The sequence below is a fragment of the Periplaneta americana genome, chromosome 3, assembly GCF_040183065.1.
Source record: "Periplaneta americana isolate PAMFEO1 chromosome 3, P.americana_PAMFEO1_priV1, whole genome shotgun sequence".
NCBI lineage: Eukaryota > Metazoa > Arthropoda > Insecta > Blattodea > Blattidae > Periplaneta > Periplaneta americana.
The window spans coordinates 24892240-24916413 of record NC_091119.1 but is presented as its reverse complement, the minus strand read 5'-3'; the positions used below and the strand labels follow the sequence as shown (position 1 = coordinate 24916413).

At 33.7% G+C, this 24174-nt stretch overlaps 1 protein-coding gene across 1 annotated transcript in view; it reads left to right on the top strand.

Moving 5' to 3' along the window:
- The window catches only part of LOC138695860 (uncharacterized), a 138139-nt gene extending 117814 nt beyond the window's left edge, over positions 1-20325 (top strand). The window contains exons 10-11 of the mRNA XM_069820154.1: positions 1980-2134; positions 20077-20325. Of these exons, the coding sequence (XP_069676255.1) occupies positions 1980-2134; positions 20077-20269 (348 nt within the window). The 3' untranslated portion in view covers positions 20270-20325. The remainder of the gene's footprint in view (positions 1-1979; positions 2135-20076) is intronic.
- Positions 20326-24174: the final 3849 nt, after the last annotated feature.

The window sequence follows — 24174 nt, the reverse complement described above, 5'->3', positions numbered from 1 at the left end:
ACGTTTCACTTTAATATCATCAATATAGCATTAATATGTATAATTAATGAAAAATAGTCACACCACGGCATTAACTACAATAATATTTCATTTCTAATAGTAATAATGTCATCAAACCACCTCAAGTTTTGTAGTTTTTAATATCCAATACACAGCTGTACCCAGAAAATTACACACCACAGAATCGAACCTGTAAATTATTTTTAGTAAGTTACGTTTTTAATAACCAATTTAATTTGAGCTCTAAATATGTCAGCATTCTTGCAGATCATGGCATTCGTGAAATATTATTTACTGTAGTATGTGTTTTGTTTTTTTCTGAAATGCAACACGGCATACTCGATGCTCGCTTCGCTTCTCCTGAATGCAATTAGCTAGTTCTCAAAACTGACGACAGATGGATTTGGGAAAATAGGAAAATTATGTAAGAAAATTGACATTTCACTGAAAACTACTATTTTTCCGAAAAATTTTTGGTTCCAAGCTTCAAAATGAGGGGCTATTTATTAAAATCCGTTCAGCCGTTTTCCCGTAAATTCCATTACCAGTTCAAATTATATATATATATATATATATATATATATATATATATATACAGGGTGTTTCAAAAATACGGGGCATAATTTCAGGTATGTATTTCCCACATGTAGACAATCAAAATAGTTCATTACAACATGTGGCCGGAAATGCTTTATTTCCGAGTTATGGCCTTCACAACATTGAAATTCACAGGAACGTTTTTCTTTCCGCAGGTCGTTCCCGTCAAAGGAGACATTAAGAGGGCACTCTGACAGTTCATTCCGAGGCGAAGGTTACATTCAATGTTGTGTAGGCGTTAGACTGTGCGACATGTATTCAAATCAAGAGCTGGCAGAGATACACTTCATGTACGGTAAGGCGGACGGCAATGCTGCGCTGGCTCGTCGTTTGTACCAGGAGAGGTACCCACAGCGACAATGTCCAGAACGGAAGACATTTGTACGTCTCCATTACCATCTGTGCGAGTATGGAAAATTTAATTCGATGGATAGGTAGAGGTGGCCCAATTGCTTGGCCTCCACGCTCACCTGATCTGAACCCTCTCGATTTCTACTTGTGGGGCCATTTAAAATCATTGGTTTATTCGTCTCCGGTGCCTGATTTGGAATCCCTTCGGAACCGAATTGTGGCATGTTCTGAGGACATACGCAATACTCCTGGAGTTTGGGATCGTGTTCGCAGGTCAAAGAGACATCGATGTGAGGTCTGTATTCAAGCAGGAGGTGGACATTTTGAACATCTTCTGTAATGACAACGACCTGCGGAAAGAAAAACGTTCCGGTGAATTTCAATGTTGTGAAGGCCATAACTCGGAAATGAAGCATTTCCGGACACATGTTGTAATGAACTATTTTGATTGTCTACATGTGGGAAATACATACCTGAAATTATGCCCCTTTTTTAAACACCCTGTATATATATATATATATATATATATATTAAAAGGAGGACTATTGTGATATTAACTTCATTACCTAAAAAAGATGACATTTTATTTTATTAAAGAATTTCCTTAAACTTTAAATTAATCATACATTAATGCCTTATCGTAAATAAACTCTCATAGGGTGTCATGTGTTATGTTTTACTAAAATCGATTTTTATTTTGAACTGGAGCGTTTACTATTCTTCTTTTCAACAGTAATCTGCGAAAATTGACACTAAATATGCAGAGCAGCTGATTATAGACGATTCAAGGCCTTTCAAACATGTTATAGAACCGGATAGAAGTTGAAACAGTCAACTGGCGTTGTAAAGATATTCTTACGAAACTGTTTCTTCGAAAATGTTATTTTGATAGTTTCTGTCTGCATAATGTTTCCTTTCATACAACAGTGTTTGGGAACTGTATTATATTTTGACTGGAATGCAAGGACGTCAATGCCATTCTCATAATGTACAGTACGGTTTGTAATAGAACAAGTTTTGTCTCATTTCAGCTAGCCTACGGCTTCTACAAAGCTCACTTAATGGGACTGGGCCCCACTGGAACCATAAATACAAAATTTTTCCCTCTGGACCTGTACGTGCACATTCACATAGACTTCACTGGCAGGGAAGTTCATCTGGACGAGTTCAAAGTCATGAGCGTCGGGTAAGTATTTCAGTTTAGTTTCGTTTTCAGTCTGAGACATTATTTACAATTCTTGATACTGGTAATTTTTTCTTGTTAAAAATGAAGAAACTGTATTTGTAGTATTAATCACAACGTTCATAAGTTCAGTACAAGTCAGCCGTTAATTATAGATGTTATAAAAAGAAGTTCAGGGTCTATTCATTTTAAATCTTAAAGTTCTGAAGAATCAAGACCGAAGGTTAGAAAATAACTAACATTTCTCCATATTCATAATTTTACTCAAATGATGAATTGTTTATACTTATAAACTAAATATACCTACATACTTCATATTAATAATTACCAATATGTATTACATGTCTATAGCCTATTTTACGTGATACTTTAATTTTCCACATCTTAGAGCTACAATACTAATGTAAGATCTTTAGATTATTATTATTATTATTATTATTATTATTATTATTATTATTATTATTATTATTAGGAGATACAATTAAATAATGATCTGTCTCTAATTCAGGGCCTCTACAAGCTTTGACATCTAAAACGAAGCTAAACAATTTTTTTATCCTCTTGCGTGCCATGTATATGTGTGTATATTTTTGTGTTTAAAGAAAGAATTCATTACTTTTAGATCATTGTAAATCACAAAATTTCGTAGTCTTTGTCCATTATTATTACAAGTTGTTTCGCCGTGTTTTCCAATGTGCCCTCTAACTTCATTATTACCAATTCTTGAATTGAAATCCCCTAATAAAAGTAACATGTCTGATTTATTAACTTTATTGATGATGATTTGTAATTTATTGCAAAACAACTCACTATTATCTTCATCTCCTTCTACAGGTGCACAGGTGCCTATTAATGTCATAAAACCTCTTCTAAGTTTAATCCGAACTTCTATTAATCTTTCATTCCAAAATTTATAATAATCAATAGAGGAGCGTAGTGATTTATGAATCATTAAGATAACCCCAGCTCTTGCTCTTTCTTGTCTATTAACACCACTGTATAATTGAATATAGTTATTTGTTTCTTTCGATCCGTTTTGTTTTCTTTTTGTTTCACTAATTGCTGCAATTTTGATACCTTTTTTTGCTAAAATGGATCGCACTAGATGGCCTAAACAGATTCTTACTTATGTACCAAGAGGAAAGAGGAAATTGGGAAGACCACGAAAGCGCTGGCATGAGACCGTAACAGATCCTGTAGGGTCTAATACGTGAGGGATATGATGATGATGATTATTATTATTATTATATTATTAAGTAACGGAAATAGAACAATAAACCAAGGTGTAAAGCAGAGTTATCAAATACTATCCGCTTTATTTCACAGTTATACATAGGCCTACTGTAACTTTTATTTCTACTGTTGAAATAAGTCTTCACTACATTTACAATCAGATCTCATGTTTAACTGGGGGAGGTGTGACTACATAAATTCTTGTAACAAAGACAGCAGAGCAGGTTTAGCGTGGCTAGGATTGGGGGCATGGAAGGGTAATAAAATTGCCAACGAAGAAGGGGAGCGTCTTTGTCCGCTTTGCAAAGAAAAGGATATCTATAATCATATTTTATTACTGTGTGTCGAATTGGAACATGTAAGGAGAAAATATTTACCACCCTCGATGCTAAGTCAGAATAGGAGTTCGCCTGCATGTCTTGACCTCATGGGGAATAGAGAATGGGAACAAAAGACTGGATTGTTCCTCTTGAAGGCGAGAAAGATTAGAACTGCAGCTGTTGAAGTTTGTGACGCGAACTGAGGAAGGGATAATAGTATCCACCAAACTATACACTTTCAGGTCTTTTAGGGTAGGATATATTATATAATGAGTTTTATTGTGCCATTTCCATTTTAATATGTGTGTTCTTGTAGAGAGTAGTAGGATGTAATCATAGGTGGGGGGGGGGGACCTACAAAGGAGGACTTGTTTCGGGTACAAAGCACGTACGGTCAGGAGACCCGTGCATTGGATTTTAGACAAAATTATGTATGTATAATATTACTCAATAAGTCCATCTATACTGTATACTGGCAAAGAAATTATTCATACGTAACAAAGCATTATTATTATTACTTCTGGGAGTCCCCAAGTAAGAGTGGTTCTCCCACAACTAACTTTGTCTTTCAACAGAGAACAGTGTCCTTAGCTCACAGGACAGAACGCTGGTGTATTGCGAAAGATGATAGAAGACGCATTCAGTGTGATAAAAGGGATATCTTATGGGAAGTTTTACCGCTAGATGGCAAGAGCGTTCCATGCGGCACATGTTGTAGAGCTATATCATGTCATATGCTAGAGTTCATTACATTCTCCCGCTTGTTGGTTTTCTGTGCGTGTCAAAATTATATTTATAGTTATTTTGTATAACCTAGTATAATTTAATATAAATCAGTAGTTTCTTACTACCGCATAATATAATTTAATTTACAATAAATAATAGCGTAAACTTGTATAATACTGAGCGATTTCCCTTAAGACATGGATGGGGAAATCTGCAGAATGTAGAGTATAGATAGGCCTACGAGTAAATTGAATGCTCATGAACCCAAAGAGACCTTTGAGAACGAGGTGCACGAATAAAATAAAATAGGAAGTTTGTCGAAGGTGAATATTGCCTCTTTAATCATTAGTATTGTAAGTAATGTACGCGAAAAAAATAATATAGGCTACAGCCACCAATGTGCTTTATGTATTGTACGTTCGCTCGAAAAAAAACTAGGGGAAGGGATGCAATAAGTGAGTAAACTACCGAAGCAGTGGTTGTTGTTACACAACTTGATACGCGACTAAGGAAGCAGCGTTGCAACATCTACTAGAATACGTCACTTAAACGTCCTGCTTACGATCACTAATAACATTTGTTATTTTTGTTAGCCTATTATTATTATTATTATTATTATTATTATTATTATTATTATTATTATTATTATTACCACTATTATTAACCCGCCAGTGAACAGGTCATGAAAAGTTACGTAACTTCACGGGTTGGGTCTTTCAGATTATAAGAAAAAAGTATATTTATTTGAATCACGTAATAATAGTTTTATTCTTTTATACAGTCAACATAATAAATTTGTGAATTTCACAAATTTAAGAATAGTATAACTTGTAACAATTGAGTCATATAATATATTTTTTTTACCAACACAGCATTTGGTAATCTGTGACTTGTTCCACATCTTAAAGCTTCATTTCTCATGTAAGATCTATGGAATAAAATGAATGAATGAATGAATGAATGAATGTGCCTTGTATCTTTTTTTGCATTGCACTTGAAATGATGTCCAATGTAGGGGATATGTGGTTGTTGTAACTTTCATAAATGGTGCGTCGTATTACATCACGTCCGAAGTCATCAAGTTTCTAGAATATCATGACTGTTTGTAATGCAGTCTGAGTTTTCTTTTTAGGAGTATTTTACTCGGTTATATTGAATGCCAATGCGAGTCATATTTGAAAGTGCTGTGTATCGACTGGAGTGGTTTGTAATTTTTTTTTTTTTTTGACGTCCAGACCAATGCAGTTTGAAATGTTGGCAAACAAAGAAACAAATGCTAGGGTAGTGATAAAAATAAACAAATGCTAGGGACGCGATAAAATTGTGCGATAAGTAGCCATGATTGGTTGAAAGACGTCCTTTGGTACCGTTTTATTGGTCCAAAGTAGTATGACATAGTAAAACTGTAATAGTCAATAAAACTACTTTTATGCTCGACCATGCCGAAATGTAGTAATTATACACCTGGTAGCAGACCTTTAATGCATGTCATTAAAGTACACCTACTCATTAAAGGTCAGGTCTTTCAGCCAATGACGACTCAGGTTACAACTGTTCAGCCAATAACAGGTCAGCTTTCTACCGTTATAAAACCGCAAGTATCGATTATTCTCGGATATGCAATCGAAAGAGAATTAGCGAAAAGTCACGGAGGTTGGAAATCCAATATTGTCGCAGAAGGTTATGTTCTGTTACTGTAATAATTAGCGTTAATTGTAAATAATATTCAAATAAATTCAATTTGTCATCTCGTTTTTCAATGTCGAATTCAAAATCAAGGTTATAATATTATAATATTATCAAGTTTAACGGGACTACGTCAAGGTCAATGACATTATTGTTCCTCGGAAAAAATCAATACTTTCGCGTCTGCGCACATCTCACAATTCACGACCTAGAACAAGGTCACTTCCGATCTTGTCAGTTACAAATAAAATGTATACATCTCAATACCGGTAATTTCAAGTTAGAAATATGGTCGAGCATAAAAAGTCGTATGAAACTCGCCTATAATGGTAATTAAGAAGCTCGTATGAAAATTATGAAACTCGCTTGCGCTCGTTTCATAAATATCCATACTCGATTCTTAATTACTATCATTATAGGCTCGTTGCATAATGTACTATTATAACATAGGGGCTAACAAAATATATAAACAATTAAATTGTTACCATAGTAACGATAGTCATAGTGCTTCTGTATGAAACAAAACATGAAGTACTACATAGCGATACAAAGAATATGTTTTCAGATGATATTAAATATACTATAGCATATCTTTCCTTGGGGTTTTAAGCCTACTTAGCCTGGAACAGAAATGAATACCGGGGTTGTTTCCTGAGGTTGAAGGCAGTGTATTGAGTATTATCCTAAAAATATCGAAAAACTACTTTTGCCAGTAACACAACAATTTCTGTACATTTTGTACAATGAGAAAGGAAACTTTTCTGAGTCACGTATTAAAACAAAATAGTTTGTAATATTAGTAAGATCCACATTCAAATCGCAGGATTTATTTGACAAATATTTGCATTTTCATAGGTACCAAATAAAGCTCTTTGTATTTCAGTTGCTCTGCTATGAGATCGTAACACAGAGCATGGAAGCGGCTGTATACCATAGGCTTGTAATTACAAAGTCGATTCTGAGAATTTGTGGGATAATAACTGATCCATATATTGCAGAGGCAAACTCATAACAAGCGACAGTCAAATACGCGTACCTATGCAGCGCTGAGAATCAGCAATTCACAATCAGAAATGAAAAATAACGTTTATTTTTTATTAACCACACAGTACATTGTTTTTCAATGGAAAGCATTCCTCCGGATATTGTTTTGGTTTCTCTTTCATTGCATTTGCTTTCTCACTAAACGCAATAGGAAAAAAAATATATAGTCCGTATCAGCTTACTTAACGGCCTAAGGGTGAAACCTAACCGTTTTCCCCCTATTACTACATATGCTAGTGGATTATAGTGATTTTCTAGGTTGAATTTTCTTTTACCAACTTTGTTTCGAATTTCGAGTACCGACAAATACGACAACTGGCAGTTATTTTCTAACTGTTATGTTGGCAGCAATAATTTTACTTTGCACTGAAAGAAACTAATGAAATGGAAGTATAACTAGGCTTGTTAAATTTGAATGTAATTAATAATTAATTAGTAACACCGGTATTAATGCTAATATCAATACATAATTCAGTTCTGTTACGTTGTGATTTCAATTCAACACTATATTCAGATAAGTGTAATTATAAATAAATAAGATATAACTTACATCCACACCTGTGGAGTAACGGTCAGCGCTTCTGGCTGGCCCGGGTTCGATTCCCGGTCGGGGCAAGTTACCTGGTTGAGGTTTTTTCCGGGGTTTTCCCTCAACCCAATACGAGCAAATGCTGGGTAATTCTCGGTGTTGGACCCCGGACTCATTTCTCCGGCATTATCACCTTCATATCATTCAGACGCTAAATAACCTTAGATGTTGATAAAGCGTCATAAAATAACCTACTAAAATAAAATAAAACATATAACTTACAGACCGGCTTGGTATGAAACATGTGCACGTGGCTAATGGACAGAGTTTTATTAAAATGTCCACGAGAGGAAATAGTATGGGAGTGACTTAGAACTATGTATTTTTACTTAAGATAGACATTATTTAAAAATTTTAAGTACAGTATACATTGCATAGTGCTATTCTGTTTTCGGAATTCGTACTAATCATTTAACGTGAAAAATAAAATACATTTATGCTCGACCATGCCGAATGTATAATTATACACCTGGTAGCAGTCCTTTAATGCATGTCATTAAAGTACACCTATTCATTAAAGTTCAGGTTTTCGATTATTCTCGGATATGCAATCGAAAGACGAGGGAAACGTCACGGAGGCTGGAAATCCAATACTGTCGCAGAAGGTTATGTTCTGTTACTATAATAATTAGAGTTAATTGTAAATAATATTCAAATAAATTCAATTTGTCATCTCGTTTTTCAATGTATAATTCAATTTCCAGGTTATATCAAAATTAGTTCATGTTACATTACATCAAGGTCAATGAAATTATTGTTTCTCGGAAAAAATCAATACTTTCGCGTCTGCGCACATCTCACAACTTAAGAGCTATGAACAAGGTCACTTCCGATCTTCTGTCAGATACAAATAAAATGAATACTTCTGAATAATTTCAAGTTAGAAATATGGTCGAGCATAAAAAGTTGTATGAAACTTGCCTATAATGGTAATTAAGACGCTCGTATGAAAATTATGAAACTCGCTTGCGCTCGTTTCATAAACAAACATACTTTCTTTCTTTCTTTCTCTCAGTTTAACATCTCCCTTCTAGGTACATTTACACGACCCACGCCACCCGGGCCTTAGAGGGCCGCGACCTGTCGAGAGAGAAATTAAGCTATGGATCACATACATACTTTTTTGACCACACAAGGACATGGAGGGCCTCCCCGGATGAGGGATCAGCTCTATGCCAGGGCCGCCTCCGATACAACACAAACATTTAAGACATTACACATCATTCACTCAGACACATATGAAAGGATTAAGGGAAGGATTAAACAAACATACTCACGTCTTAATTACTATCATTATATGGTCGCTGCATAATGTACTATTTTAGGTTAGGCCTCGTGAATCTTAAACTGTTTAGACAGAGCAATTAATTTCATGTTGTCAGACAAAATAAATTTTAATATGAGATCATATTAATCTATTAACTACCAACATAAAGTGCGAGAGGTCCAGGACGAAAATACACTCTTTCTCAAATTATTCAACAATTTAGAAAACACCTCCCAACATAGAGATGAGATGTGGTAAATATGTAAGTAAATAAGCAAGACATTGTTTTGTTAATTGTATTACAATAATAACAATAACAATAATAATAACAATAATAATAGTAACATTATTATTATTATTATTATTATTATTATTATTATTATTATTATTATTATTTCAGTATATGGCATTGTGATTTCACTCTCTTTGGTGATAATTGGTTTTTGTTGGTATCACTGAAGAGATGGGCAAATTAGCCTTTGAGAAACTACTCTTACGTAAACCTCACTATAGGCTCCAGATTTTCATGGAAAAACAACTACAGAAGACATGAAACAAAGAATTAGAGAAGCCTGTGGGTCTCTCAGTTGTGCTGAAGTGTAATCACGGATGTTAGAAGGTGATCAGAACATTGCTTAGCACAGGGTGGCGTACATTTTGAACACTAACTATGGAGAGTGTACGTACATAACAAACAGCATTTCTCAAAAGATACCATTTTTGTTGCTTTCTGAGTAAACAATAAAGTTAGGAAAAAAAGTTTCAGTAAAAGTTGTTTCTTTTTAAACGTAATTTCCAATGGTACCTTCAATGACCCATGTCCTCATTTGAAATTTCGAAGTTGACCACAGGTACCCCTACTTCCGGTTTGTTACGGGAAATGGTATTACCAGCAATCGATTCTTTACATAGATTTAGGTTATCAATATTATTTTATGAACAACCATGATCACATGGTTTTCGAGAAAAAAGGCTGATACGTGTGGTCTGAAACATCTAGTACTATTAAAGGTATTTGTCTACTACTTGTCATGACTTACGGTATTACAAATGCGAATTATATAGTAAAATCATGCAATTATTAATTCGTTGGTCACTCACTGCACGTACTACAGATTATACACCATAAATCCATTGAATACAATACAAATATTTATTTCTCCGCTTAACATAATACTCGTAAATAATACGAGGATAAGAAGTTCCGCAGACGATCGGAGTCCTCGGGAAAGTGAAGGATTCTTGGAAAAGAAGCAGTAGCGAATACTATATAGGTATCCGGCGCTCGGATTTAATATTGTAGAGTTTTATTAAAATTTCGCTTCCTGGAAATAAATAAATCCCTTTGTTTCTACGAAAATCCAGTGACAGAGCATACTGCGCAATGTCAACAAGATCACGACTGTACATACCTGCAGCAACTAGTGCAGTGTGTTATTTAAATCTACAAATGATCATCCACGATTTCAAATAATCCTTTAACAAGGATTCGTTTTCACTGACGTCGTATTTAACTTTAAAAATGTGTAGTGTTTTAAAGTTTATAAACCGTATGTTTTTCTTTTAATTGGTTATTTTAGGATGCTGTATCAACTGTAATGGTTTCCCTTTTGAATTAATATACAATTTTATTTTGCACTAGCCGTACCCGTGCGCTCCGCTGCACTTGTTAGAAATAAATATAAAGTAATTACATAATTAAAATAGGACGTTTGATCAAGGGAACATTCGTTTTTGATAGAAGGATAAATCGTTTAATATGTTACTTAATTTAAATTGTATTTAAATAATTACAATGCGGTCATTTTGGTTCAGAGAGCAATCATTTGTTGCAATGACAATTTCTTTAACATGTTTCTTATTTGTTATTACATGCAACCACAGTTTAATGAAGACTGACATATCATTTAGTTTTAATGTGTATACATTATATTACCTGCTATATGTTTCCATTGAATTATGGTAATAACTTAATTTTAACCCTTCTTTTCTGCGTCTTCAGTAAATGGCGCTTGGCCCACTATGGTTCTGAACCCTTCAAATAACTTAAATAGTGATACAGCATAAACAGTGATATGTAATTATATTTCTTTCTTTAGAAAATGTAAGAATTCACGATCTCCTATGTACCATTGCCATGGAATGAATAAATGTGTTTTTTCTTCCTACTAAAAAATTTTATATTTTGCACATAGGAGTTACTGCAAAATCAACAACGCTATAATTTGAGGCGGTGAAAATGTATTGTATTGTTATTTTAAAAGTCTTGTATATCCTTAAATTTCACTCAGAAGTTACTGTAATAACATTATAGAATTATGTCCATCTAGAGAAACTACACTTTCCAATGGTGAAATAATAATTAAACAATGAATTAGCTTCCGATATTACTTCATACAAACACAGAAACGTTCTCTGTAGGCTATTTTTAATAGATTTCGATTGTTGTTGTCCAAGGCCCTTATAGACGAAGTCATTTGTTTTTTATTTCATTACACGGCCTTAGATGGCGTTGTTATTGTAATTTTGAAACTCAGTTATCTCATTAAATATCAGTCCTATCAAAATTTTTCATAGAATAAAACTTATCGAAAATTAGTTTTAAAGAAACTTTTATTATGTGATATTTTTCAAGAAAATTAATAATAAGGGAGATATTTCTATTTATTTAATTCAAGCCCCTTATAACCCCACTTTTAAATAAAATATTTTGAATACCATATAGCCTAAAGTCTAAGTTACAACGAACTTAATTTATATTGCAATTTTCATATAAATCGGTTCAGCCATTATCGCGTGAAAAGGTAACAAATATCCAGAGAGACAGACAGACATACAAACAAAAGTTTCAAAAAAGCGATTTTCGGTTTCAGGGCGGTTAATTATATATGTTTAGAATAATTTCCAAGTCATAGCCTATAAAAATTATAAAAAATAAGAGAAATAAAGTCAATAAAAAGGCCTACTACTGATGACTTTGGTCGGAAAACGAACCTCAATTACGCGTGTTGACTCCACCATTAATTTTTAGTAGGTTATTTTACGACGCTTTATCAACATCTTAGGTTATTTAGCGTCTGAATGAGATGAAGGTTATAATGCCGGTGAAATGAGTCCGGGGTCCAACACCGAAAGTTACCCAGCATTTGCTCATGTTGGATTGAAGGAAAACACCGGAAAAAACCTCAACCAGGTAACTTGTCCCGACCGAAATCGAACCCCGGGCCACCTGGTTTCCCAGCCAGACGCGCTAACCGTTACTCCACAGGTGTGGACAATAATGGAATAAGACAGACTGTTACAGTAAACGGGGAGCGCTTACTACAGCATGTTACAGAACTTCGTCATCCCTAGACTGAGGAATTACGATATGGAAAACATAATCTTCACGCAAGATGGCGCTCGACCCCACATCTTTATCCCTGCAAAACAATTAATTACGCAGGTGTTTGGCGATCGTGTCATCAGTAGGCACTTTCCAACAACGTGGTCTCCGCTATCTCCAGATTTCAATCCGGCCGACTTTTGGTTGTGGGCTTACCTTAAAGAACGAGTTTTCCTGACACATCCAACAACCCTACTGCAACTGAAAGATGCCATCTCGCAAGAAATTGCCAATATTCCAAGACATTATCTGCAAAATGCTGTGCATGGTGTCGCAGACAGAATGCTGTACGTTGAACAAGAGAACGGCGGACATCTTCCCAATGTTTTGTAAACCCCGTTGTTTGCCCAACACTGTGATGTTTTTGTTTTTTCCCTATCTCAAATATAATATTTATAGCGGTTTAATGTTTGAACTGACTTTTGAAATAGGCTACTCCATATATAAACATCTTCGAAAATGAAGACATGTGGATTGCAATTTTTTTATTAACAAGTTTTACTGTACAACCAAGCGAACAACCAGTGCATGATCGATCTGCTTACAAGTTTAACGACCGATATGCCGAAAGGAAAAAGTACCAGAAAATATTTATTAAAGATATTGGTTTGTGAATACAAATTAGATTTAATAAAAATTATAGTGGCTTGATGACTTTTATTTTTTTATTAATCCGTGGCGCTACAGCCCGTGAAGGGCCTAGACCGACCAGCCGGCTGCTGGCCTCACGCCCACATGCCGAAGCAGAGGTGGACGATCATCCAACCAGAATGGAGGTATCGTGTGGTTAGCACGATGATCCCCCCAGCCGTTATAGCTGGCATTCGCAACCGGATTTCGCTACCTATCGTAGCTCCCCAAGTGCATCACGATGCTGGGTGGGCACCGGTCCCATACACTGGCCGAAATTTCATGAACAAATTTCTTCCCCCATGACGATTCAAACCAGCGCGCATTCCGTAACGCGAGTCCTAGGCAGGATGCCTTAGACCACGGCGCGGGACTATGCCATTTATTACTTTAAATTATTTTCAATTACATCATATTATTAAATCAAAGAAACCTCTAAAGTGTATTCTTTTATAGCGCATATTTCAACAGTATTTACTGTAAAGTTGCAAGCATATTTTCAGTTTTCTTTAGTGCATAAAGTTCCGTGCTCTAATTATAATTATAAACTGTAATGATATCCCGAGCAATAACAATTATGTGAATCATGCGAAAGAATTTAAGAAAAAGCACTGCATTTAAAATAATTTTAGGAAAGTTAAACTCTCCATTATAAGTTGATTCTCTGTGTACCCCAATCCCCATAATTCCCCAATCCAGCTCTAGCCTCAGATTCCAGGGATAATTATATTAAATTGAATTCCACAAAGTCGTTATGGATGAGTGTGTTTTAATAGTCCCGGAGGGCGGGTGCTCCACGCCAGCCGATTCTGACCGATATGTTGTTCCCACGAGAGCAAATTCAACGTTAATGTTGCAGAGAGAGTTTATCAATAGTGAATTTACTCCCTTGCAACAGCATTTTATTCAGTGGTACTAAAACAAACAATATTCTAAAATATATAAACGTTTCCTACTAAGTTAGTAGTTACCGGTATATAAATGTAATAAAGCTCTGTACCAGTTATTTAATTCGATGATTATTGCTCTAGTATAGATAACACATTTGTATTACAACAAATAATAATAGAAAAGCATAAAGAATTTTATGCTCGACCATGCCGAAATGTAGTAATTATACACCTGGTAGCAATCCTTTAATGCATGTCATTAAAGTACACCTACTCATTAAAATTCAGGTGTTTTCAGCCAATCACAACTCAGCTTACAGGTGTTCAGCCAATAACGAGTCAGCTTTGTACCGTTATAAAACCGCAAGTATCGATTATTCTCGGATATGCAATCGAAAGTGTATTAGCGAAAAGTCACAGAGGCTGGGAATCCAATACTGTCGCAGAAGGTTATGTTCTGTTACTATAATAATTAGCGTTAATTGTAAATAATATTCAAATAAATTCAATTTGTCATCTCGTTTTTCAATGTCGAATTCAATAATCAAGGTTATACCACGTTTAACGGGATTACACAAGGTCAATGACATTATTGTTCCTCGGAAAAAATCAATACTTTCGCGTCTGCGCACATCTCACAATTCACGACCTAGAACAAGGTCACTTCCGATCTTGTCAGATACAAATAAAATGTATACATCTGAATACTGTAATTTCAAGTTAGAAATATGGTCAAGCATAAAAAGTCGTATGAAACTCGCCTATAATGGTAATTAAGAAGCTCGTATGAAAATTATGAAACTCGCTTGCGCTCGTTTCATAAACATCCATACTCGATTCTTAATTACTATCATTATAGGCTCGTTGCATAATGTACTATAATAGAGAAACGCATTTAACATTTATTGATTATATTAAGGCGTTTGAGAGAATAAATAGAAATGAATTATGGAGAATATTATATAATAGAGGTATTCCATTGCATCTAGTTGAAGTGATTAGAAACATATATATTAATTCTAAAATACAAATAGCTGGTGATACACAGATAGGAGTAGAGGAAGTTAACTTAGGTTTGAGACAAGACTACAGTATGTCGCTGATTCTATTCAATATATATATGGACGAAATATTAAGAAAATGGAAAATAAGGAACTATACACAGAATTTTAATGAAGATAATTTCATAATGATGATGTTATTCGCTGACGATCAGGTAGTAATAGCAAATAATGAAAATAACCTAAGAGAGCAGTACATGAGTTATGGAAAATAAATAAGAACTATAACATGGAGATATCTGTACATAAGACTAAAACTATGGCATTTTGTGGCAAATCTCCTGTAAGATCTAAAATAGTAATAGGAAAGAGTATCATAGAACAGGTAAATAAATTTAAATTTTTGGGCGTTACCTTATCTTATAAAGGAGACTATGATCAAAAAGAAAAAATAGAAAAAATTAATTACATAAATGGAACAACAAGAAGAACCCTGAAATCAAAAGCTAGAAAAGATACATTGCTAAAATTTTATAAGGTGATGTCAGTGCCCAGTTTACTATATGGAAGCGAAATATGGGTTATGAAAAAGGAAGATGCCTCTAGATTACAAACAAATGAGATGAAATTTTTGAGAAGCGTAGCAGGTTACAGGAAAATAGAGCATAAAAGAAACGAAGAAATAAGAGAAGAACTTGAGATATATGAATTAAACAACAAAATATAAGAATATACAAATACATGGATGTCTCACATTTCAAGGATGCAGGAGGACAGGATACCATATAAGTTTTGGAAATATAAACCTCGGGGAAGAAGAAATATTGGAAGACCAGCCAAAAGATGGATGCATGAACGATGATGATGATGATGATGATTATTATTCCTCTACTTTAGTTAACATTTCTTATTGCTATTAGCATACACCCAGTCCAGTCATGAATATAGTTCACAATATGGTATCTTTGCCTCTTGAGTAGTTTTCCTGGCCGTATTTTATCTTTTGGTCTATAATTTAGCACCTGGTTTTGAATATGTTTGCTGACGATCCTAGTCGCATGCTGTAACAACATGTCTTCAGCTTCTAGGATTTTTCGTTACGTGAGTTTTAATAAAGCACAGTACATAGTAAATACATTCAGTGAACCGTAAGTAATGTCATACAAATTTCTAACTCTTTAACTAGAAATTAAAAAAGAATGGTATTCAATCAAATCACTTATCTATACTAATAATAAATCTGTAGCCGAAATTTTTCTGGTAATTTTCGATTTTCCAAAAATAATTGGTCCTAACATATATAATTAACCACCCTGAAACCGAAAATCGCTTTTTTGAAATTTTTGTTCGTATGTCTGTCTGTCTGTCTGTATGTTTGTTACCTTTTCACGCGATAATGACTGAACGGATTTCGATGAAAATTGGAATATAAATTAAGTTCGTTGTAAATTAGATTATAGGCTATATGGCATTCAAAATACATTATTTAAAAGGGGGGTTATAAGGGGGCCTGAATTAAATAAATCGAAATATCTCGCTTATTATTGATTTTTATGAAAAATGTTACATAACAAATATTTCTTTAAACATCATTTTCGATAAGTTTTATTCTTTGAAAAATTTTGATAGGACTGATATTTAATGAGATAAATGAGTTTTAAAATTAAAATAACTACCATCCAAGGCCGTGTAATGAATTAAAAAACAAATGACTTCGTCTATAAGGGGCCTTGGACAGCAACAATCGAAAGGTATGAAAGATAGCCTACAGATAATGTTTCTGCGTTTCTATGAAGTAATATCTGAAGCTAAATTAACCGATTTATATAATTAATTATTAATTCACCATTGGAAAGTGTAGTTTCTCTAGATGGACATAATGCTATAATGTTATCACAGTAACTTCTGAGTGAATCGAGGACAGGTAAGATTAAAATAGATTCTTATGCACAGAAAACTTGATAGGCTATTCTGTATATTCGTTTCTTGTATTTCCTAAACTAATTTTTATGACCAAATGAGTGGTCTCTGGATCAAAATGATCGCATTTTAATTTTTTAATTAAATTTAAATTAAGTAACATAATAAACGATTTATCCTTCTATCAAACACGAATGTTCCCTGGATCAAATGTCCTATTTTAATTATGTAATTACTTTATATTTATTTCTAACGGGTGCAGCGAACCGCACGGGTACGGCTAGTCTTTAACATAAATTATGTAATTATAAATTTACATTGTATTTTTTAAATTTGTTAACATTTTCGCCATTCAGTATGGAATCATCAGACATTGGTAATTCGAGATGTGTTATGAAAAAAACATTGCATTAAAATTGTAGTGAAGATTTTTACATAATATCAAAGATTGTTGGTGTCAATATTAAAAAAAACATTTAAAAAAACAGTGAAACACTTCAGTGTACCAATTAAAATCAAATTTCGAATATCCATATTTAACCGGAATTAGTAGAGTAAATGTACATGGATACTGTTACTAAAATGCGTATATCACTTGTATTGCCATAATATTAGGAAGTTCAAATGTAGAAAACAAAGAACGGACGTAGCAAAATTTTCCTTTGTTGACCGCACAATAGTAGACTGGAACAGCTTACCTGCGGCAATCTTTCAGGGTGGTCCTCTTAAAATCAATACATTTAAGAAAAAGTTGAGAAGGTAGAGGTGCAGTGTAATTATTTAAGTTGTGTCATGTAATTAATTAAGTTGATATATAATTAATTAAGTTGATATGTAATTTAGTTAATATGTAAATAAATTAAGGTGATATGTAATTAATTAAGATGATATGTAATTAAGTTGGTATGTAATTAATTAAGGTGATATGTAATTACTTAAATTGGTAACAGTTGGGTGAAATAGAAGTACTTATAAGTTAGATTTACTTTTGCTTATTGTAGGCGTTATTATAGAATAGTTTTTATTTATAGTCCTAGGTTTATTGCATCTACTTATTTATAGTTGGAAATAAATTTACGTTTATTTCATTTTATTTTATTTTATTCTATTTTATTTCATTCTTTTATTATTACTATACTTATTGTATTATTGTAATGGTTATTATTGTACATTATATATCACTGCCACCGGGTGTATACCCAATTGTAGTGCTAATAAATACATACATACATATACATACATATTAAGAATCATTTAAAAAGGATACAAAGATTGTGTTTGAATGTGTTACGTACATGAAAAAATTGTTATCGACTACTATTTAAATATGTAGAATTATTAAATATGCATGTTTTTACAAAAACAAAATAATACTAAATTACAACGAATCGTCCACACCTGTGGAGTAACGGTTAGCGCGTCTAGCCGCGAAACCAGGTGGCCCGGGTTCGATTCCCGGTCGGGGCAAGTTACCTGGTTGAGGTTTTTTCCGGGGTTTTCCCTCAGCCCAATATGAGCAAATGCTGGGTAACTTATGGTGCTGGACCCCGGACTCATTTCACCGGCATTATCACCTTCATCTCATTCAGACGCTAAATAACCTAAGCTGTTGATAAAGCGTCGTACAATAACCTACTAAAATAAAAATAAATACAACGAATCATATCAAAGTCATTTAATTGAACTGCTATGTGACTACCGTGTGTGGACGAGAAGTTATTCAAGTGTGTTGGTTGTGTTATTATTATTACGAATCAATTTCATGAATAATAAATTTTGTATTTAAATGTGTTACGTATTTCAAAAGATGTGGTTATCAGTTGTGCTTTGCTGTATTATACTGAAGGCAAGATTTCAGATTAAAACTAATACAATTTATACATAGTTAGAAAATTTATAATTGCATAATTTACATTAAAGATAAGTCATATGATTGAATACCATTATTTTTTAATTTATTACTCGAATTATTCGAATTTTCAAAAATGAACTCAAAATTTGTAAATGTGCATCACACAAAAATCTATAAAAGATGTCTAAATTTGAAAACAAAATTACATAACACGATTGTGAACATCTATATATATATATATATATATATATATATATATATATATATATATATATATATATATATATAATTTGAACTGGTAATGGAAATTACAGGAAAACGGCTGAACGGATTTTAATAAAAGACCCCTCATTTTGAAGCTTGGAACTCAAAGTTTATCAGAAAAATAGTAGTTTTCAGTGAAATGTCAATTTTTCAACATAATTTTCCTATTTTCCAAAATCTATCTGTCGTCAGTTTTGAGAACTAGCTAATTGCATTTCAGAATAAAACAAAACACACACTACAGTAAACAATATTACACAAAGGCCATGATCTGCAAGTATGCGGACATATTTAGAGCTCAAATTAAATTGGTTATTAAAAACTTAACTTACTAAAAATAATTTACAGGTTCGATTTTGTGGTGTGTAATTTTCTGGGTACAGCTGTGTATTGGATATTAAAAACTACAAAACTTGAAGTGGTTTGATGGCATTATTACCATTAGAAATGAAATATTGTTATAGTTAATGCCATGACTATTTTTCATTAATTATACATATTAATGCTATATTGATGATATGAAAGTGAAACGTTTTGGGGTTATATAAGTAGATGTAGAGAATAACTTAAATTAGATTTTGATTTCTATATTTTACTGAGTGGCGGCTATATAGACCTAGTGTATATAGTATATGTTACTGAAAGCTATAAAACTTACGTAAGATAATAATATTATTAAAAATCAAATATTTTTATAGTTATTAATCAAGTGGGGTTGGGTCTTTTTCATATATTTAATGGCGGTGTGGTGTAGATATTTATATGCGTGGTTCTCTTGAGCATTGACTCGAGAGAGAGTATGTTTCATTATTATGGAAGCATATAACTTTCAGAATGTCTGGTATTCTTCATTGAAAATAAATCTGAAAAATGTCTAAAGAACTTAGTTTGCAGCAATTGCTGCACAAGCCACTAGTTTACTTTAATCGTAAATGTTTACAAAACAATGTGATATCCAAATATGCCACAGTTTTTTAATGTATCACAAATCATAATCATAATATAATCACAGAAGTTTATATGGTCACTAGAATTGGAAAAGGAGAGGAAAACTCATATTTGTACGCCAATAATAAAATTATGCTGTTTAACAACAAGATCTTTAATATATTGCTTTTGTTTTTGCTTTGTTTTACAGAGACTTGGAAGTGCAACTTGGAGGTTGGGGATGGCTTGTGGACTTCCTGACCTCAAAAGTGGCCACATGGGTAGTTGGACTGTACCGCGACAAGATAATATACGATCTTCAGAACAAATATAGCGGTTACATTACAGGCTTACTCAAATCTTATAATCTAGATGAGATTTTGGAAGGCAAAATTCTTAGATAATTGATAGGTGTACTATTGTGAAATAAAATATTTTAATAAACTATTATATAAATCCACCTCACGTCTAATTAGTATCAGAAACCTTGACAATTATCACAAATAATTAACTTAAACTAAATTTATTTTAAAAAGAAGAAGTTGAGAAAAATTTTATGAGCCAATTTTGGTTTTAATATTGAAGACTGAAGAATAAAAAGTAATGAATTAATTTATTTTCTGCAAAAGAAACTTACAATAATGAATGTCCATGCCAATGTCGTTCTGAAATAACACAACTCATGCTAATTTGAAAATATAAGTTCTGACGGAAATACAACAATACAGATATCTGTAAAAGGATACCTTTATTGTTATTAAAATAAACAATTATTTCTTCATGATCTTCCGCAATTTTTGGAATTAAATTCAAGATTTTTATATGTAAAATATTATGTATACATCTCCAAATTTTCGCCATAATTTCTTCGTAATATTCTTACACACCATATAGTTGGCCTCGATAGCGTAGTTGGTATGGCGTTGGCCTTCTATGCTCGAGGTTGCGGGCTCGATCCCTGCCTAAGTCGATGGAATTTAAGTGTGTTTAAATGCGACAAGCTCATGTCAGTAGATTTACTGGCATGTAAAAGAACTCCTGCTGGATAAAATTCCGGCACACCGGCGACGCTGATATAAACTCTGCAGTTGCGAGCGTCGTTAAATGAACCATGATTTAAATTTAAATTTCATATGAAGATATAGGCCTCCAGGCCTACATTTATTAAATAAAGATTTAAAAAATATAATAACAGATGGGAAAACAATAGAAAATAATATAACAAGCTGACACACTGAAATATCTCGGCGATATAATTTCAAGACGAGAGATACGAATAATTATATTTAATAATTATAATTAATAATTTCAACAGAATGAATGGCATTACCGGTATTACATGACATTTTGGTTGAAAAATGTAAACAAATGTATTACTGAGACTCTGCAGAATTAAAATTATCATTGACACATTTCTGAATTTGAAGTTTGGTTCCACAATAGAGAAAGATGGTAAAAAGCAGTGGAACTGCAAAAAAGCACAATTCAGTCAATTAGCGAGTTACTCACACACACACACACACATACACACATACAGGCACGCACGTGCGTACGCACCCACACACACACACACACACATACACACATACATACATACATACATACATACATACATACATACATACATACATACATACATACATATATACATACATACATACAAAAAGTATACACAGTAAATGTGGTTACTACGAGTAAAAACAAATTATACAGACTTGCATGCAATATAAATGACGTAAGCTGCCAAATTTATATACGTAGTGCCCTTCGGTATATCGAACAAAGCTACAACGTCACAAAAAAAACCGATCGACAAAATTGACTTTTCCTGAGAGTTGTGTAAAATTCAAGAAAATCGTGTACCATTAACCTTGCGTCCACAGGACCGAAACCGCCTGGCCTGATGATAGAGTTCTCAAATATCATGTATATATATATATATATATATATATATATATATATATATATATATATATATATATATATATATATATAATGGTCAAATTAGCTGAGCGAGTTTTGGGATTACACCCTTCAATTATTGTTAACACTCATTTCAATCTTTCCACACTTGCATAAAAAGTCAACAGGAAATATCATCACAAATCCATAATTCTGAGAAGTATGGCACATGCATCATACTTGATTAAAAGTTTATAAATTTATAGTATTTAAGATATGGCGAATAATATGTATTGCTGTTGTTTCATTAGCATTAAAATTGTGAGGAATTTAATATTTATTCTTATTTCTTCTGTCACAACATACATTTATAGCTTGTAATTGCTTGAATTTCAATTTGTAAAATTTGTGTTTGATATCTAGCATGTAATAAGTGTCCCAGTTTTTTACTTTCAAAATCTCGTCACCCAAATTATTAACAACAACTTGCGACACATGTCACCATGTCTTGAAAGAGTCCTCAGTCATTTCCAACTGGTCAGCCTGTGACGTAGGACAGCGTTTACCTTCTCGGAGCAGAGTTGGTAGAGCACGTGAGGGAGGATAATGTGTCTCCACATACCGTCAAGGCCAGAATCCCTCAGGGCTCGGTTCTTGGGCCATTACTTTTTACGCTTTACATTGACAATTAATATGTAATGTATTTATTATTATTATTATTATTATTATTACTATTATTATTATTATCAGTTATCAGTTATCACTATCATAATTGCTATCTCTCTTTTTATTTCTTTTTTTCTTGTATTAGCTCGATGAGAGCTCTATAGTGTTCTTTTGATCTGTTGACCCTCTACAGGGCTTTAATTTAATTTGTATTATTTTCATCAGCGTCTGTATTTTTTTTTTTGTATTTATATGTGTTATCTGGTAGGATGGAAGAGAAGGTCTTATGGCCTTAATCCTGTCAGATTAAATAAATAAAGTCCACGCCTGTGGAGTAACGGTTAGCACGTCTACCCGCGAAACCAGGTGGCCCGGGTTCGATTCCTGCTTGAGGTTTTTTCCGGGGTTTTCCCTCAATCCAATATGAGCAAATGCTGGGTAACTTACGGTGTTGGACCCCGGACTCATTTCACCGACATTATCGCCTTCATCTCATTCAGACGCTAAATAACCAAAGCTGTTGATAAAGCGTCGTAAAAGAACCTACTAAAAAAATTAAATAAATAAATTTAAACATCTCTATCCCTTCCATTGCCACTCCCCCTACTTTGCTCTTTTAGATATGCTTCCCCTCTCAATGAGCTCGAGAGCAGAGACGTGTGATGTCACAGAGCCAGCAGTTGTAAATGCCCTTTGTATGCAAACAAGTTAGTATAGTGTGCTCTTAGGCCGGGTCTTTGACGTCGTCAACCCATTTGAGGTATGTGGACATAAAGGGAAGAATTTGACAGTGATTGTGTATCGTTCTTGGATAGTTCAGTGGTAGAGCGTTAGCGCGCTTAACCAGAGATTCCGAGTTCGATACCCGATCCCGGAACAATGTTTCCCTTTTATTCAAATCAGCTTTACAGGAAGCCAGATTCGCATAAAAAATTCCTGTTCATATCACGACCCTCTCCGAGGCATTCGAGATCTCTGACGGGGTCACGTCTCACAGTTTGCTCAACGGTGAATCATGCCCTGATGGCCGTCCAAAATATTTACGCGTGAACTAAAATTTCAAGTGAAGTCGGTAGGAGTCATTACAAGTAAATGAAATTGTGAACTAAAAGAATGGCTCAAATTTCCCATTCGCACGCATATTTCTCTGAACCGGCATGTTACGTGGCGCTCGAATGCACGTGAACTTACCTACTGCTGTGGTTCTCAAGGTCGACCGTGATGTGTTCTCACCGGACTGGGTTAATTATGGTCCAAAGGTAACTAGCATGTGGACCAACATTTTCGACGTTTTGTTTACCCCCCACCTAGATAAATAATTGTACACTGAGTGTTGACGAATAAGGCCGCGATACTTTCACTGAGTATAGAGGAGAGTTAGACAAGCCGTTCAGATACGGCACGCATGGTCAATGGCTTCAAATTTCTGTATTATGGCATCAAATCTTCAAAAGAAAAGAACGCCAATGATTTCTAGCATTTGAAATTATAGGTACGAAACAATATCAGTGATATGATGAAATTATTGGGATCATCAGGTGGTTTTAGGCATAATACATCGACTATTGATAAGATTTTTTGTATTCGACAGATGCTGGAGAAAAATGGGAGTATAAGGGTAGAGTACATCAGTTATTCATAGATTTAAAAAAGGCATATGACTCGGTTAAGAGGGAAGTATTATATGATATTCTTATTGAATTTGGTATTCCCAAGAAACTAGTTCGATTAATTAAAATGT